Source organism: Macrotis lagotis, chromosome 2 (assembly GCF_037893015.1).
Source record: "Macrotis lagotis isolate mMagLag1 chromosome 2, bilby.v1.9.chrom.fasta, whole genome shotgun sequence".
In the NCBI taxonomy this organism is placed as follows: domain Eukaryota; kingdom Metazoa; phylum Chordata; class Mammalia; order Peramelemorphia; family Peramelidae; genus Macrotis; species Macrotis lagotis.
This window is the reverse complement of record NC_133659.1, coordinates 16,265,192-16,283,426: the sequence shown is the minus strand read 5'-3', so window position 1 is coordinate 16,283,426 and position 18,235 is coordinate 16,265,192. Positions and strand designations below refer to the sequence as shown.

The 18,235-nt window shown below is 42.4% G+C and overlaps 1 protein-coding gene across 1 annotated transcript in view; it reads right to left on the bottom strand.

The window, feature by feature from the left end:
* Nucleotides 1-18,235, bottom strand: part of KANK4 (KN motif and ankyrin repeat domains 4) — a 136,432-nt gene that overhangs the window by 9,029 nt on the left and 109,168 nt on the right. Inside the window, exons 6-9 of the mRNA XM_074221282.1 lie at nucleotides 17,214-17,444; nucleotides 14,977-15,064; nucleotides 10,721-10,940; nucleotides 3,315-3,457 (exon numbers count right to left, since the gene is read on the bottom strand). Coding sequence (XP_074077383.1) covers nucleotides 3,315-3,457; nucleotides 10,721-10,940; nucleotides 14,977-15,064; nucleotides 17,214-17,444 — 682 coding nt within the window. The remainder of the gene's footprint in view (nucleotides 1-3,314; nucleotides 3,458-10,720; nucleotides 10,941-14,976; nucleotides 15,065-17,213; nucleotides 17,445-18,235) is intronic.

Genomic DNA, 18,235 nt, shown 5'->3' with positions numbered 1-18,235 from the left:
CATTGATATTTATTTTTTTGCTGCCCTTGTAACATTGATAAATTTTTATTATAAGCTGAATCTCAATTCAACCAACAAATGAATAAATTTAATAGCATATATGAATTATAATAGAATTATATTATTTATATATAATTAACATCAAAATAGAATATATCATCTTAATAAACAAATTTAATATTTAATAAGTTTATGAATAAATTAATAGTGACTAAATCTTAACTTCTTACTTCTTGTTAAAGGAAAACCTACTTTAAGAATGATTTCACATTTTTCTGCATCCCCATCTAATAATGTTTTTATTGGACTATTTTTAAGGCTCTGTTACATTTCTTCAGTAGAATCGATTGCTTTTTATATACTTGGCATATATTCTTAATTTTTATCTGTTTAGATAGTGTTCCCCCCCCACACATAGAATGTAATGTCATGGATTCTTTCCACTTCTGTTCTTGTTTCCCCCATCTAACTGAGTAAGGTGAGACTGACTGAGGCATAAGGTCTGTAAGCTACCTGTGTCCAATTCAAGCCTCTCTATGGGCATCCATTCTTCCCACTCACAGCACACTCATTCAGGAAAGTGGGCCTCAGCTTTGTAGGCAAGTTGCTGTGAAGTTCATTTTTCTACCATGTCTTTGCTTTGAAATGATTGTGCCTACTTACTAAATAGCAAAACCACATTGGTGGGGGCTCATCAGCTATGGTTTTAGAAGTCTATATTCACAGTCCCTTGAATTGGATTTAGTCAACCCCATGGGAGCCGACACTGACTCTGAGTTGGAAGTTTCCCCAAGGGGCACCAAATTTCACTTCCTCAAGAAGTTACATTCCATATTATATACTACCAAGATTAGATTAGAATGTGCATTTGATGTCTGGGGCAATATCAGAATTTAGAGATTGGATAAATATAAGAGATAGGACTATCAGTTTAGAGCTGGAAGGTACCTCAGAGATGGTCTAATACAACCTCTTAATTTTACAGGTGAAGACACTGTAGCCCAGAAAGAGCCTGGATCACAACAGGAGTAAAACAGTGGAGTTGGGATTTGAACCCAAGTCCTTGGAGATAAAATCTAGTGAACTGGCTTTACATTGTTCAGTTCATAAGGATGCAGCCCCAGGAAGGTGGTCACACCAACATCACCACATCCTGGTTTTCTCTGGGTGGGATCTGAAGATGAAGGCGTGTGACAGCCGGGTCTGTGGGGGTTCTGCCTGGTCCACCACTCATCCTTGTCGGCATTCCACCTGGTCTGCACCTGGGACAGCTGCCCCTTCTCTTCAGCCCCACCCTTCCCCAAGAGCTCAGCCTTTTCTTTCCTTTCACTATTTTTTTTAAACAAAGCTGGTGAGGCAGGTGTATAGGGAACAAGTCTGGTTGGCCCTGGCTCTTTTATTTTTCTCCAAAAAGGATTCCTGGTGGATTAATTATTACTGTACTTGTCTATCACCTGCCAGGGATGAAGGCAGAGCACTGGGAAGCACTGGGTGTGGGCAATACTGACAGTGCTCAGCCCAGTCTAGTCCAGCCATTCTCAGTCATGATGGAACTCCCTGCCCTGGCAGTAGCGATGGAGGCTAAGAGCAGCAAGGTAAGGGCAGGGACTTCTTAAAAGGCCCTTTGTAGCCATGGGTTCTAAGCTCCTCAGAGAGATATACTGGAGAAAGAGACAGACAGAGACAGAGACAGAGACAGACAGACACACACACACACACAAACACACACACACACATACATACAGAGACAGAGACAGAGACAGAAAGAAGGAGAGTTGAGAGAGGAAGGAAGGGGAGAGGGGAAGAGGGAAAGAAGGAGAGAGAGGGAGGGGAAAGAGAGAGAGGGAGAGGGAGAGGGGGGAAGAGGGAAAAGACAGAGAGAGAGAGAGAGAGAGAGAGAGAGAGAGAGTCTGTGTGTGTGTAATGAGTAATGAGTAATGATGGGCAACCTCCAGGTGTTTTGCAAGGTCAGCCAAGTCTGCAAATGTTTCCTCGTGACTGGTACCAGTGGAATGTTCCAAAAATCAGCACCCAGATGGAGCTAGTCCAGCTTCAGGTTGGGGCACAGATCAGGAACTCACCGACTTCTGCCCCAGCCTGTTTAGGATTCTGGGGGAAACAAACTTTGCATTTTGGAAGGATGCCATTTGGGAGCCTGCAGGCTGCACAGTTCCCTTTGGCATCAAGCTCTGACAGGGATGGCAACATCCCAAGCAGGACTGGGATGAATCCTTAGAATTGACTTCAAGATGCAAAAGCGCCCATAGAAGGATGATAAAAGCAGATTCCATGTTCCTCCCCTTGACACTCTCTCTAGTCCAATCTAACTGTTCCACAGACGTGGCATGTCATCTTCAACCTCTGACTCCTTCGCGCAGGTTGTCCTCATACTGAGAATGCCCTCTCTCCTCAACTCTCACCAGAAGGGCTAGTACAGGTGTCAGCTCCACTAGGATATCCTGCTCAGCCTTCATCTGGAGGACTGTGTTTCCCATGGTGGGTGCCACGCTTTAGGAAGGACCTTGAGTAGACGGAGGAGGGCAGCCACAATGGTGTAGGGTTAGATGCTGTCCTCATCTTTCCCCATCACAAACTCCCTCACAATAAACGTATTTATCCGGGTACCTTTCTACAGGTGGAGAAACTGGAACTTAATTTCCTTCCTTCCTTCCTTCCTTCCTTCCTTCCTTCCTTCCTTCCTTCCTTCCTTCCTTCCTTATCTCCAGTGCTTAAGAACATGGGCAAGAGATCAGATTTACCTTGCTGGTCACTGGGGATAAAAACCAAGATCAAGGACAGGTCCCATGGCCTCAGAATTAGGCCTCTTCCCAAGTGGGATGCCATGGGAGGTTCCCCTCACTGGGGGGTCTTCAGGAAGGGGCTGGCTTTTATGACAGTTGGGGTTCTTCATACCAATTGACCTTTACAGTTCTAAAATTCTTTGAAGCCTTCTCTGATTCCCAACTGAAAGATTCCTCTTTGTTTTCAAGTTTTCTTACACCACACTGTCTGATTTTGCTTTACCCCCATCATATCCATTAGATTGGAAGTACCATGAGGGCAGGACTATCTTTTACCTGCTTTTGTATCCCTAGTGCTTAGTATAATGACTGGCCCAGTGTGGGTGCTTCAAAAATTATTACTGATTAACTCTATGTTAGAGGGAGCAGCCTCCCCACTCCCTAAGCCCCTGGAAGGCCAGGGATGTCTTCATTTTCCATCTTTGGATCCTCAGTCCTCAGACTTTCACACAATAGTCACTCTATCAATATGAATTCAAATAAAAGGAATTGGCCTGGAGAGGCCAGGACTACCTGAGCCGCCTGGATGTTCACATTTCCTTGTGTCAACAGTTTCCTGACCACATCCATGTCTTCATCTGTCTCTGCTGAGGCCAGGGGGGTGATCATCACGGCTGTGTATCCTGCCTTGTTCTGGTGGTTCACGTCACACACACCTACAGGAGGGCCAAGACTTGGCAAAGAATTCCATGGAATGGGCAAAGGTAGGCAGTTCCTTGCACCCCACCCCCACCCTCAGGTGGGCAATCTCAAGGCACATGGAAGACCCTCAACCTTCCACATACCATTCCAGGCCAATTTGCTCTCATTTTTCTTCTTGCTCTCTGGCTTCCCCTAAGCCTGAACTGTCCTCCCTGCTCCCCTCTGTCTTTAATTATCCTTAGATTTCTCCACATCTCAGCTTAACACACTCCCTATCACCTAGCAGCCATTTATGTTTATTGACTGACTGATTGATCCTTACACTATTGCTTTTCTTTTCTGTGTGTGTGTGTGTGTGTGTGTGTGTGTGTGTGTGTGTGTGTTTAAAACCTTTTTTTATGTAAGGGTTAAGTGGGTTAAGTGACTTGCCCAAGGTCACACAGCTAGGCAATTACTAAGTGTCTGAGGTTAGATTTGAATTTAGGTCTTTCTGATTCCAGCGCCAGTGCTCTATCCACTGCACCACCTAGCTGCCCCCCCCCCCAACACTATTTCTTTATCCAGTCAAAACCACATCCTAAAGGAGACCAAATGAATCAACCCCCAGAGCCCCAGGTCTAGGGTTCAAGGCAGGGTTCACTCTCCAAGAGGGGCCATGGAACAAGCTGAGATGGAAGACGGCCCAAGACCCACTTTCTTAGGGAAATGCTCCCCAGAGGGGAAGTACTGCCTTTATCTCTTGGATCACCAGAAGTTCTCTAAAAAAATATTTTCATTCATTAGTTTATTCTTTTCTAATGGTAGAAGAATTCCAGGTTGGGGGTAGGAACCTGGTAAGTGAACTGACCCCCTGACCTTAGTGGATGGTATAGGTCGAGGCGCAGTAGGGCATAGGCACAGGTCAGCCTCACCAGAAGAAAGTCACCCTCAAGCATCCGACCGGTTGTGGAGGTGGGGAACACAAAAGTGAGGAGGAAACACCTAGGGAGCAGCGAAAAAAGAAACAAAATGCCAAGAGGGCAGCATTGGACCTGGCCAAGAAAGAAAGAGAAAAGATAAGTGGAAGGCAGAAGATTGGTCCTCTGGGAGCAAAGGACCATCACTGGGGGAGAAGGGAGGAAGTGCAGAGGAGGGATACAGGGAAATGAATTTTAAGCAGGAGAAAGAGATGATGTCAATGCCCCAGGCAAAGGGAAATAGGAAATTTCATGAAGAAGGAAGAGTTATTTAAATGGATGTTAGAATTCTTAGAATTGTTAGATGTTAGAGACCAAAGACTCATGAAAGTAGTATTTACCTTAGAAAGTACATTCCTGCATCAAGAGGGAATGCAGGAAAGGTTTGGGGAGCAAAAGAAATGAATCTGCCTAGAGAGAATGGACCCAGAAAAGAGAGAAAAACTCAGGTCAAGATGGAGGTGGAAGGGAGCAGATTTTATTTTAGCTGCAAAAGCTTGTGGGTCCATTCATGACTTGAGGGGACATTCAGTGCCTGAGGCAAGGCTGAAAATATCTACAGGCTTCCCTCCTCAGGTACACCAGTAATGCCACTTGAAAAAATTCTTGGCACGACTCACCAATTCTGGGCATCATCTTAGTGTTCCCTGAGCCTGTGGCTCACAAGAGTCAAAATAACTCCTTCAGAGGTTTTTAACCACTGCCACCATTGAGCTTACCTTTCTAAATAACCTATCTTTAAACCTGGGGGGTCATAATTATGTAAGTGTAAGACCCAGGTTCTTAAGGGGTGCGTGCGTGCGTGCGTGCGCGCACGTGTGTGTGTGTGTGTGTGTGTGTGTGTTTAAGAGGTGGACTCCTTTGACAATCTGGGAATCAATGTATGTCTTTTCAGAACCATGTTTTGGATTGTCTCACACGCAGGGTCATCTCCAGTTGTCCTGATTGGTATCTGGCCAGAGGAGAAGGAGGAGGAGAAAGTGAGGCTGGTGACGGTACAGCCCCACCCCCCCTCACTCAAATCCCATTCATGTGCTTGTCATGGACTCACCTCCCCGATGTCATGATCTTCTTCAAAAATGAAGGACAGGGGCAGCTAAGTGGCGCAGTGAATAGAGCACTGGCCCTGGAGTCAGAAGGACCTGAATCCAAATCTGACCTCAGACACTTAATACTCATTTAGCTATGAGATCTTGGGCAAGACACTTAACCCTTTTGCTTTGTAAAAATAAAAAAAAATTAAGGACAAACATCATTGTAAATAAATATAAATAAATCAATAACAAAATAAAATCCATAAATCCAATCAAATAAACTCCTCACATAAAATCCATAATATACAAAGGAAGTCAGTGATCTCAAAGATATTGTTTTTTCTCATCCAAACTCACATACTCCTTGAAACCTCTGTAGAGACCATTTGGGGGGAGGGTCTGTGGACCCCTGGCTAAGAACCCCTGTCAGAAATCAAGGCTTATTTTACTACGATCATATCCCAAATGTCACAAGCAACTCTCTGCCCTGTTGATACTTTTCTCTATTTCTGGAATGTTTGTTGTTCACTATTTTCAGACTTGTCCAACTCTTTTTATCCCTTTTGGGGGTTTTCTTGAACAAAACTAAGGAGGAATAGGCTATTTCCTTCTCCAAGTCATTTTACAGATTAGGAAACTGAGGCAAACAGGGCTAAATAACTTGCCAGGGTCATCCAATTAGGAAGTAACTGAGACCAGATTTGAACCCAGGAAGATGACTTCAGGTCTGGCACTTTTCTGGAATACCTCCTCCATTCCTGGGGCCCAAATTCTTGAAAGGATCTTGGCTCTGCCACCATTCCAAATTATCCTGCCTCTCTGAGCCTCAATCTGTTTCTTTTTTTTTTGTTTGTTTATTTTGTTCTTTCCATTTCTTACCACTTCATTTAAAACAGCCAAACAGATAAACAAATTCCGTACAAATACTTTCAAAACTGTCTCCTTCTCTGTTTCCTTCTGAATTTCTTCGAAGCTCTAAGCTCTAAGTTCATATTTAAACATGTTAAAATTACCCTTTTTTTAAATAAATAAATTTATTTATTTTCCCTACCATATGCAAAGATAGCTTTCAGCATTAGTTTTTGGTAAGTTTCTCAGTCTCAACTGAGCTCCTCTGTGAAAGCCTTCTCCAATCTCCTAATCAATCCAAGCCTCAGACTTAGATTCTAACATCTAATGAGCTCAGGACACTCCCTCATTTGGACTTATTCTAGGGCTCAAGAGCTAGAAAGATGTGAGGGAAAACCTGGCCCAAACTCCTCAATACAGAATAGCTAGGAACCTGTCCCACCCTTAGCACACAGGCAGTGAGGGGCAGAGAAGATTCGAACCCAGGTCCTCTCGAGCTGGCACAGAGAGATCTAGGGATAATGAGGGGGCAGTAACAGGGTCTGGGGAAAGGGAAAGAAGACAGAGTTAGAAAAGAACAGAAGAGCAAAAAAAAAGAGAAAACTCCCTAGGTTCTGTCATAATTTATCTGTCTTGCATAAAAGGTAAAATTGATTAAGCAATTAAAACATCAATTAATCAGCATTTCATGAGCACTATAGACCAGGTACTGTGCTATGCATTGGGGATGCAAAGAAAAAACCCCAACCATCTCTGCTCTCAAGGAGCACATTCTCATGGAACAGGCACCGTGTAAATAGGTAATATATACCAAATACACAGAGAGCAGGAAGGTAATCTTATAAAGGGGGCAGCTAGTCAGGAGGTTGGGAGTTAGAATCCAGCCTCAGACACTGGCCATTTAGCTGGGTGACCTTGGGCAAATCACTTAACCTGATTGCCTCGCCTCCAGGGCCGTCTCTAGTCATCCTGATTCATATCTGGCCACTGGACCCAGATGACTCTGGAGGAGAAAGGGAGGTGGTGACTTAACACCTCAAGTCTAATTCAGGTGTTCGTCATGTCATCACCTCCCTGATGTCACGGTCTTCTTCGAAAATGAAGGACAAGTATCATTATCATTATTATTATTATTATTATTAATCTTATAAAGGAAGGCACTATCATTGTTGAGCTTCAGGAAGGGCTTCTACAGAAGGCGGGGTTGGAGCCAAGTCTGGAGGGCGACCTGGCATTCTAAGACACCGAGGTAAGAGTTATTCCAGACAAGAGGGGCAGTCAATCCAACGACCTCAAGGGGTTGGGAAAAGGGGCACCATATACATGGAAAAGGCAGTAAGGCAATAACTAGATTGTAGAGGCCACGGAGAAATGTATAAGGAAATTGTATAGACAGGAAGGGAACAGATTGAGAAGAGGTTTAAAAGGCAAAGGAAAGAGTGGTCCTGCAGGCAACAGAGAGTGGTTGAAGTTGATTGAGGAGGTGAGGTGAAATGGTTGGAAACTACAGCTCAGAAAAATTGTTTTGGCAGCTTTGTGAAGGGAGAGTTGAGGGGGACCAGCTATCAGGCTAATGTCTTAGTCTAAGTGAGAGGGGACAAGGGTCTGTACTCCAATGGTGGCTGTAGGAGTGAGGAGAAGGGGACCTAAACAGAGATGTTTGAGAGATAAAAAAAGATTGGGCAACTGCCTCAATATGTCAGGTGATTAAGAATGAAGAGCTGGAACGAGATGAGCAGAACCAGAAGAACACTGTACACCCTAACAGGGGGTGATGATCAACCTTGATGGACTTGCTCATTCCATCAGTGCAACAAGCAGGGACAATTTTGGGCTTTCTGCGATGGAGAATACCAGCTGTGTCCAGAGAAAGAACTGTGGAGTTTAAACAAAGACCAAGGACTATTACTTTCAAATTAGGGGAAAAAAACCACTTTATCTTATTATGTAATTTTGCTATCTCTTATACTTTATTTTTCTTCCTTAAAGACATAATTTCTCTCTCATCACATTCAATTTGGATCAGTGTATACCATGGAAACAATGTAAAGACCAACAGAATGCCTTCTGTGGGGGGTGGGGAGAGGGAAGCAAGAATGCGGGGGATTGCAAAACTCAAAATAAATAAATTTTTTTTAAAAAAAATGAATAAAGGTCTAAGGATAACAGAGACTGAGAGCTTGGGTTAAGGTAACAATGATGGTTTGTTCCATTATAGAAAGGTTGATGAATAACCTTTGGTCTCATCTTGCTTCTAGACTGGAAAGACACACATATGATACTACTAAAAGCATGAAGAGGGAAGACAGGAAATTAGAGAAAAGATGATGGGCCCGTCCCTTCATTCTTCTCTTAGACTCAGTGAACTAAGCCAGGACAATGGGGGAAAGATTATGGCCGAGGATCCCACATTAAATACTGTTAAGTAGCTGTGGGGATTGACAAACCTCTTTGGGGTTAATTGCTTTTCATTCAAAGATTTTTATTGTTTAACACTATAAAGACCATTTAGTACCACTCACTAAACAGGAACTAAGGCAAGGCAATTGGAGTTTTGTCCAGGGTGCTAACATTTAGAGAATATAGTATCCTAGAACGTTAAAAAGTTGACTTCATGCTGTTTGCCCTGGCCACAATAATGACTGTTTATGAATCTGCTTATGCATACATCATTCTAGATTTCCTGGCTAGAAGTCAAGAACCTAGACAAAGGCTGCCAGTGTGAGGCTGAGCATCATGTCTCTGCTATAAGTGCCACATCATAGTCAAATAGCTCATTCTTTCAAGAAATTTCCTTCTCGATTTCATTGTGATGAAAACTGGATTACTTCGGTCATAATACTCATCTGAGTTTTGAGACATAATTTTGTTTTTCTACAAATAGTGGTTCTTGAAACTTGTTCCATTTCATGTTAACATCTGGGCAATCAGAAGTGAGGAATAGAATACTCTCAGAGCCTTGCCTTCCAGTCTGTACTGTCATATTAATGAATTGTTTCTAACTGGATGGCTAGTTTACATCAGCTTTTAAGACATGAGAAAGAGCTTCAGATCTGGGTTTCTTTTATCTGCAGGATGATGCCTGCAGAGATAAATATTTTTCCTCTGAGTGAGGATTTGGTAGGGGACAGGGACCTCAGTGACTTAAATTACCCACTTTGGGTCATTTGCCTAAGGCCAGTATAAAGGAAGAAAGATGGAAGGAGAAAGGAGAGAGGAGTCATTTAATTTAACAACTTCTGACAAGGGTTTTTGAGCCACAAACAGTCTCTCTCCTCAGGCTATCATTTTAACTGATTAAAGGGAGCCCCCATTCATGTAGGTCACAGCCCCTGCAGGCCTACCAGTCAACTAGAATGGATATGGACAAAAGAGCAAAATGAGGGAACTCAAAATCACCTGGGACACATTCTTTAATATCTGAGCCCAATCAATGGTGAAGTCTGGACTTGCTGGAATTTCTCCTTTTTAGCTGAAAAATCCTCAAATAATTTTTAAAATAGTTGTTTAATATGAATTCTTTATCTTCATCAAGAGAAATTTGGTAGCAAATATGAGATTTGTATTTTTCCAGCCCAGTCAGTGTGATTTATGGCAAGGGTGACACAGATGAAGTCAGGGGACCTAAGTTAGCTTCATTTTTGTCCCCCTAAGATGGAGACAAAAACATTCTGAAAGCATTTTGGGGGACAACTAGGTACCTCAGATACTTATTAATTACCTAGCTGTGTGACCTTGGGCAAGTCACTTAATCCCACTGCTTTGCAACAAAAACAAAAAAAAATGAAATTACTTTTCATGTATTCTGTGTTTATCAGGGTACATGCTGGCTCCCTTGATGGAATGTAAACTTTAAGGAAGGATCATTTTGGTTTTGTTTGGCTTTCCCTGTAGGCACACAGCAGGTATTTAATAAAACTTGATAAATGAAAGAAATTATTATGATTCTTTTAGAATGCTTATATAAGTCATGATATCCTCTTAAAAGAACTCTATGCAACTGTAACCATTCATGTACTCAGAAACCAGAGACACCATGGGGGTCTCTGGTTAACTGAATATTCTGATTAGTGGAAAATGAGGACATCAACTGCCCACAGAGAACCTATTTTCAAGAATAGCTACCATTTCTAGAACACTTCAAGGTTTACAAAGCACTTTCCTCATGCCAACACCATGAAGTAGATAGGAGAAGTGTGATTTTTAAAATAGATATGAAAATAAATAAAGAGAAATAAATTGACTTGTTCAGTCCTCCACCTAAGCAACTGTCAGACTTGGAATTTGAACTAATCCCCTAATTCTAAACCCAGATCAGTCAATTAAAAAAAAAAACAGACAACCACCTCCACCCTCCAACTGAATGCCAGGAGGCCGGTCCTCTCAAAGGTAAGGTTATGGAGAAGAAAATGGTAGGCAGTGTAGAGAATGCCCTGACCTGTCTCAAGGAGCAGCTTGACGATGGGAAAGTTGGAGTGGGAAACACTATAATGGAGAGCGGTGTTCCCGTTGTCATCTGCCAAGTTGACGAGCAGCTTCAGGAAGTTGGGGTCACTGGGCTGGAACTCACAGAGATAGGCCGCGACAACGGAGGGGCTGGAAGACTTGCGACTCGAGACTCGGAACCACTCTTGACTGACGGTATTCAAGCTCTGTCTCTGAAACGCCAAGATGGTTTGATTACTGATGTCCAGTTCAGATGACCCCCCCCCCCCACCCCATGTTCTAGCTCAGATGAGGGGTTAATGGGAGAGACTTTCTTTGGGTCTGAAGTGAAGTTTGACAAAGTAACTTTCCTGAAGACCTGCCATTTCTACTCACTGTCTATTTTGAGAGGGTCTTTCAAGAGTGTGACCTGTGACTGGCAACAAGATAGAACAGGGGATAGAACAGGGGATAGAACTTGGAATGAGGAAGACCTGAGTTCAAATCTAGCCTCAGACATTTAACATTTGCTAGCTGTGTGATCTGGGGCAAATCACTTCACCCTGCCTGCCTCACATCCAAGGTCATCTCCATTTGTCCTGATCCATCTCTGGCCACTGAACCCTGATGGCTCTGGAGGAGAAAGTGAGGCTGGGGACTTAGCACAGCCCCGCTCACTCAAATCCCATTCATGTGCTTGTCATGGCATCACCTCCCTGATGTCATGGTTGGTAGTGCTGTATGAAATGATGAAAAAGATGGTTTCAGAGAAGCCTAGAAGACTTGCATGAACTAATGCTGAGTGAAGAGACCAGAATCAATAGAAAAATTAATACTATAACAATAACTCTGCAAAGATACTTATAAAGACTCAAGAACTCTGATCTATGATTAGGACTCAACCATGATTCCTGAAGGATGCAACACATCCCCTGGCAGAGAGGTGAGAAACTCAGCGTGAGAATGAGTCACGCCTTTTTGGATATGGCTAATATGGAGATTTGTTTTGATTACTATGTTTATTTGTTATAAGGGTTTTATTTTGTTTTTCCCAATATACTTGAAGGAGTAAAGGAAAAAATAAATAGTGGATAGTTTTTTTCTTTTCTTTTTTTTTTTTTTTTTTTGGTTTTTGCAAGACAATGGGGTTAAGTGGCTTTGCCCAAGGCCACACAGCTAGGTAATTATTAAGTGTCTGAGACTGGATTTGAACCCAGGTACTCCTGACTCCACAGTTGGTGCTTTATCACTGCGCCACCTAGCCACCCCTTAATAGTGGATAGTTAAAAAAATAAAATGATTATAAAATATTTTTAAGACAATTGGCAAACATTTAAAAAAGGAAGACACAGTAATTACCTAGAGCTGGTATGGCTTCACCAAGAAGCCTTATTTCATTTTTTGGCAGGATCCCTGAACTGGTAAATCAAAGGAATGTTGTAGATAAAGTTTGTCTGGATTTTGACAAAAGCATATGAATAGGGCTAGGTGGCACAGTGGATAGAGCACCAGCCCTGGAATCAGGAGTACCTGGGTTCAAATCCGGCCTCAGACATTTAATAATTACCTAGCTGTGTGGCCTTGGGCAAGCCATTTAACCCCATTGCGTGCAAAAAAAAAAAAACTTAAAAAAAGCCATATAAATAGCAATCTCATGTGCTATTCTTGTGGAAGAAAAGGAAAGCTATAGTCTGCTTGAGGATACCTTTGGTTAATATAGAACTGGTTAAAAGATCATGGCCAAAGAATAGTCATCAAGGAAGGGTTCAGAATCAACACAGAAAAAGTTTTCAGTGGAGTACTCCAACCATCTGTCTTTGACCCAAAGCAGTTTAACATTTCTAATCAATGACTTGAACAAAGTTAGACATGGCAGGTCTATCCAAGCTGCAGATGATACAAGACTGGAGGCTAGACAATACACTGTATGCCAGAGAGAGGCTCTTCAAAAAAGCCTTGATGAGTGGGAAATTGGGCTGAATTTTATTAAAAATGAAAACTAAAGTATCCTATTTGGACTCTCTTCACAGATGTATGATGGTGGCAATATGGCTGGGCCACAGCTCAGCAGAAAATGATCTGGGTGTTGTCATTGGCTCCAGAGCCGGAGGAGATTTCAGAAGCCACGGAGCCCAATCCTGGCCCTTTACAGGTAGGGAAACTGATGATCCATAGTGTCCTTCAAACCAAAGTAAAAATGAGGCCTTTCTAGGTCTGCCCTGGTACTAATGGCCTCTCCTCCCAAATAACTTTCCATACACTAGCATAAGTGCATGCTTATAAAGAATTAAGTTCTCCAAGAGTTTTCATCTAATTTTATCTTTGTATTCAGGGGTTTAATAATCAGTCCAAACTGATTCTCCAAAGCCAATTGTTAAATATTCAGCTAATGAGCAAACGGTAAAACTAGGGCTTACTTTATTGATGCTGTTTGTCTAGACTTAAGAAAGTGATGGAGAAAATGTTAATAATGTATAATAACCCTAAAAGCAAGTTGGGAGTCCATTTTTCTTGGAAGAGTCTGTTATTAAATATTTATCAGCACATCACTATTGGTGTTCTAGTAACTACCCCAGAGTCAATACTGAATAAATGGTGGCCTGAAATCTAACAGTAAAAAAATCTGAATAAATAAAAGTCATCCTGTAGGGTCAAAGTTAGTCCCTAATTAGTGAATTAAAGAATTCTGATCTCAGTGCTATCTCAGTGATGAGTTTGTAGAGAGGTAGCAACAGGTTGGTCTGAGCTTACGCAATTCTCTTACATCCCCCTATCTTACTCACTGATAAAATTCCCCCAAAGCATCTGAAAACATTTTATGAGGCCCATGTGGGCAGGTTTAGAAATGACAAGAGAAGAAATTCCTTCAAGTTCCAACTGGGTCTCTCTAGAATGAGTGGACCAGATGGTCTCAGACCCTCCTCTCAAGGCTAATGTCTATGAATTTCTACCAGGAGTCTGCTTTAGACTGAAATCACCAAGAGGGATCTGCCTGTACTACCCTTAGAAGAATGGCTTGCCACCTCACTGGAAGCAAGGAAGATAGAACACATCAGCCAAGCAGCCCCCTAGGCCGAATTCATCAAAGCAGCCTATGGAGAATGGCAGATTGGGTTTGAAGAATGTTCAGAGGCTGATGTTATTGGGGCCCTATTGATTATAGCTGTTCTCAAAATGAATCTGTTAATGTCTTTACTCTCAAAACTTTAAGAAGGAAAGAAGGAAGGAAAGAGGAAGGGATGAAGAGAGGAAGAAAGAAAGGAAGGGAGGTGGGTAGATAGAAAGGAAGGGAGGGAGGAAGGAAGGAAGGAAGGAAGGAAGGAAGGAAGGAAGGAAAGGATGGAGGGATGAAAGAAGGAAAAGAGGAAAGAAAGGAGGGAGGGAGGGAGGACAGATAGAAGTGGCAAGAACACTGGATGTGAACCCAGAGGGTCTAGGTTCGATGTTAATGTGATCTATTAGCAATAACAAACAGCTCATATTTCTATGATCCTTTAAGATTTGCCAAATACCTCATTTTTTTGACAGATACGCAATTAAGGCTCCCAACAAGTTTCTGAGGAAGAACCATTATTAGGAGAGATGAGAAAGTGAAAGGATTGTTCTGGGTCACAGCTAGTAAACATTTCATGTTGGATTTGAACTCAGGTGTTCCAAAACCCAGGTCTATTTCTCCCTACATTGCAAAGTACAGACACTGAAGCCAAGAAAATATTAGACCTTGACACTGTTTCAGAGTCTACCTTCAAACAAGGAATTTTCTGATCAGTTGTCACTGAGTCTGTGCTTAGGAAGGCCTATGCAGCTAGGAAATGCCAGAGTGGGTAGATTATGGAATTTGAGAGTCAGGAAGATCTGAATTCAAATCTGGTCTGAGGTACTTATTGCTGTGTTACCCTGGGCAAGGCACTTAACTTCTATTTGCCTCATTATAGATATTTGTAAAAGGGCAATGATGGTATCACCTACCTCCCAGGATTGTTGGGAAGTAATCATCAAGTAAAGTAATATTGTAAAGTGCTTAGCAGAGATTGGCAAATAGAAGGAGCATAATAAATGCATGCTTTCCTCCTGTCTAATAAGAGTTCTCTTCCTTACGATTACAAACTCCCAGTGGCAAAATCTGGACAGAGTGGTGTAGAGAGCTCCATCAGGCTCCTGGGAGCCCACACTGTCCACTCTAGGCAAGAGGACATGGCATGCTTCTCAGTCAAGGCTAAAAGCATAAACATTCCCACCCTTCTTCTATCCATGGAATAAGAAGGATACCAATTGCTGGTCAGTTGTGGTCCAAACTTCAGGTAGATGTTTACTCAATAGGTGGCAACCAGACAGAAATTCTTCTGAGGGCTTATATCTAAACAGAAAAGAAAAAAAAAGAATCAATTGATGTCCATGTGTTCTAACAAGCTCTCCAGGTAAGCCTAAAATAAGGGGTTCATAGAGTCTCAATCCCCAAAGAGCTGGAAGGGACCTCATTGGCCTGGTTAAGAATTGCCCTGACATTTTTTTGACCAAAAAAGTCAAACTGGACCAGCATAGAGGCATTACCTCTTCCATCAGCTCAACTCACTGGGTTGTTGGGAAGACCTGTCCATTGAGCAGCTTCTACTCATTGCTCCAAACCTGCCTCTCTCTAACTCTACTTCCTGCCATCTTTATTTTCCTTAAAAACTGAACTTGGGCCTTCCCTGCTCCGTGAGATTTTTCTGACTCCCCAGCTGCTGCTATCTACTCCCACCACCCACAAAGCCCTGCCTTGTAGCTATTTTCTATGTACCATACATGTGTATTGTCTATTCCATATACATGTATAAATGGATAGTATTAATTGAATAGACACTCTTTGAGGGCAGGGATTGGTGCCATTTTGTTGTGGCTGTTGTCGTTCTATCTTAAGCTCTTAAAGAGGTGCCAGGAAACTAGTATGAGCTTAACAAACATTTCTTGATAAGACAGTTGTTCCTGGTTCTGCTGAATACGTCCAACCCCTCTAGGTTTAGTCAATATGCCCGCTTGCTTCTATAGAACTGGGTCTTTTTGATGCTAGTACACCAACGGGAGAGAACTTCCTAGAACCTAGGAATCTGATTTTTCTACAGGTGCTCCTAGGGATGAAGGCAAATACACTATTGACCTTGAGCTAGCACTCCCAGAGCAGAGAAGAAGGCTGCCAAAGTGGTTACAGCCCATGAGCTGAGTGACAACCTGGTGCAGAAAAAAAGCTTCTTGGTTGGTTGTTGACAGAAAGAATTTTCTGCCTCAGTGATTTTAATAATCTTAAGAACCCAAGCCCTATGCAATCAATTTTCCCCAAGTTAGTCTTCCTTGAAGGGCACAGAAACTGATAATAGATTTAATAAAATGAAAATGTATTATTAAGCAAATGAGTCCACCATGATATTTTCCCAAGCCTGCACTGTTACAAGGCCATTGTGTAGTTTAAGATACAACTTACTTTGTACATAGAACGAGCACTTGGCTCACTCAGCACCTTATCATAACCAGTCTTCTGAGAGAAGACTGAAGTTACAGGTTTTCAGAAGCCTGCAGACCCACTTGCCAACTGGGTCTTCTTCATTATTTGTGACTCCCAGTTCAGAGACCTGGGTTCCATATTCACCCCTGATCCAGGTGGGTGACCTCAACAACTGATATAGCCTCTTTTTGCCTCAGTTTCCATGCAATAATATTTATATTAAAGAATCTTATAGAATTGTTCTCTAGAATGTGCTTTGGAAATGTTCAATTTGAGAGATATTATAATAGAGATTAAAAGCCAGCATGGTAGAATGCAAGATTTTTTTTAACCTGAGGTCTCTGAACTTGTCTATAAAAATATTTGGATAACTGAAATGGTTGTTATTTGTCCTTCATTCTCAAAGGAGACCGTGAGAAGGACGTGAATTGGATTTGAGGCAGGCTGTGCTGTTACCAGCCTCACTTTCTCCTCTGGAGTCATCTGATCTATTGGCCAGCTATGGATCAGAATGACTGGAGATAGCCTTGGATGCAGTGGCAGATCTTGGTCTTTTTAGATTTCCCTGGCAATCTTATATGATTTTATGCTTTTAAAAACATGAGTCTAAGAAGGATCCCATAGACTTCCTTAGATCACCCAAGGGAGCCACAACACACACACACACACACACACACACACACACACACACACACACACAATTAAAAACACCTTGGAAAATCTGATAAGTCCCTTCTCAGAATATTATTTTAATATGCATAAAATAAAATATATGAATAGAATTACAAAGGGAAATAACTATATTTGAATAGTTATTAAAATATAATAGTAAGAGCTAATATTTAAGTAGCACCTACAGTAAGACCAAGCACTATTCTAAGCACTTTACAGATCTCTTCTCACTGGATACCCCCAACTACCTTAGATGTGGGTGCTACCATTAATCCTCACTTTACCTAATCATCCCCTGTTTTTAAAGATAAGGTTTAGGGAATTGGATTCTGGTAGTTCATGAAGTAGAAAATACCTCTCCAATTTGTGATGAGTACCAGCTGCAGCTTCTCCCCCACTGGGGCTGCTCTCTGGGCCCATGTTCCTTGTGCCTTCCTCCATGCCCTGGGCCAGTTGCTGACTCCGCTCAGTGGCTTTGCCCAGTTTGTGGTCTGGGCCATCCCCCTTCTTGTCCACCTCATTGTCAGAACAAGCCTCTGAGCCACTGTCTTCTCCACTGGTCTCTTCACTGGAGGTCGTCTCATAGCTGAAGGAGAAGATTGAATGTGATTCACTGCGGCTGTCCTCCTAAGGCTATGAACAGAAGGTCGGCATCTCCAATAGGGCATTCATGTATTACTTAGCCAGGCTACTTTCAGTCCATCAGTCCACAACCGTTTCTTAAACATTTGCACATGTAAGGTACTGTGTAAAATACCGGCCAAACAAAAAGGCACAACTGTGGTGCCTGTCCTCAAGGAGCGCCTGTTCTAATGATGGAGACAAGAGGCCAGCAACCATAGAAAAACAAGATAGGTACAGTGCAAATGGGGGGTAATCTCAGAGGGAAGATACAGGCAGTAGGGAGGAAGTAGGTGGGAAAAGATGGTTGAAGAAGAGGGAAGAAGCCAGGGAAGCTAGAAGGGAAGGCAAGGAGGGAGAGCACTCTGGTGTGGACCAGGTCATGGGAGAAGATTCTCAACTCAGAGTCCATTGGAGACAAGGTCTCCCCAGATGGAACAAAAGCAACAGCCCATTACCCAGAAAACTAATAAACGAGGAGACCTGGTAATCCAATCCTGATAAAAGTCACCAATTTGGGAAGTCATTCCAGAAATATCAAAATCACTAATTTATTTTTCCCTCACTGAAATTCTCTGAATTATCTCTTCAAATCCTTCACTGGATCCAGCCCTTCCCTTAGTTGATTTGTTCATGTATAAATCTCACTTATAATAAGGCTTTGTGTTTGCATAAAACTGGGGGGGGGGGACCCAGTAGGAAGTGATCTCTTCTCAATAGATCAATATAAGAATAGAGTTGTACAGAGGGGACAGG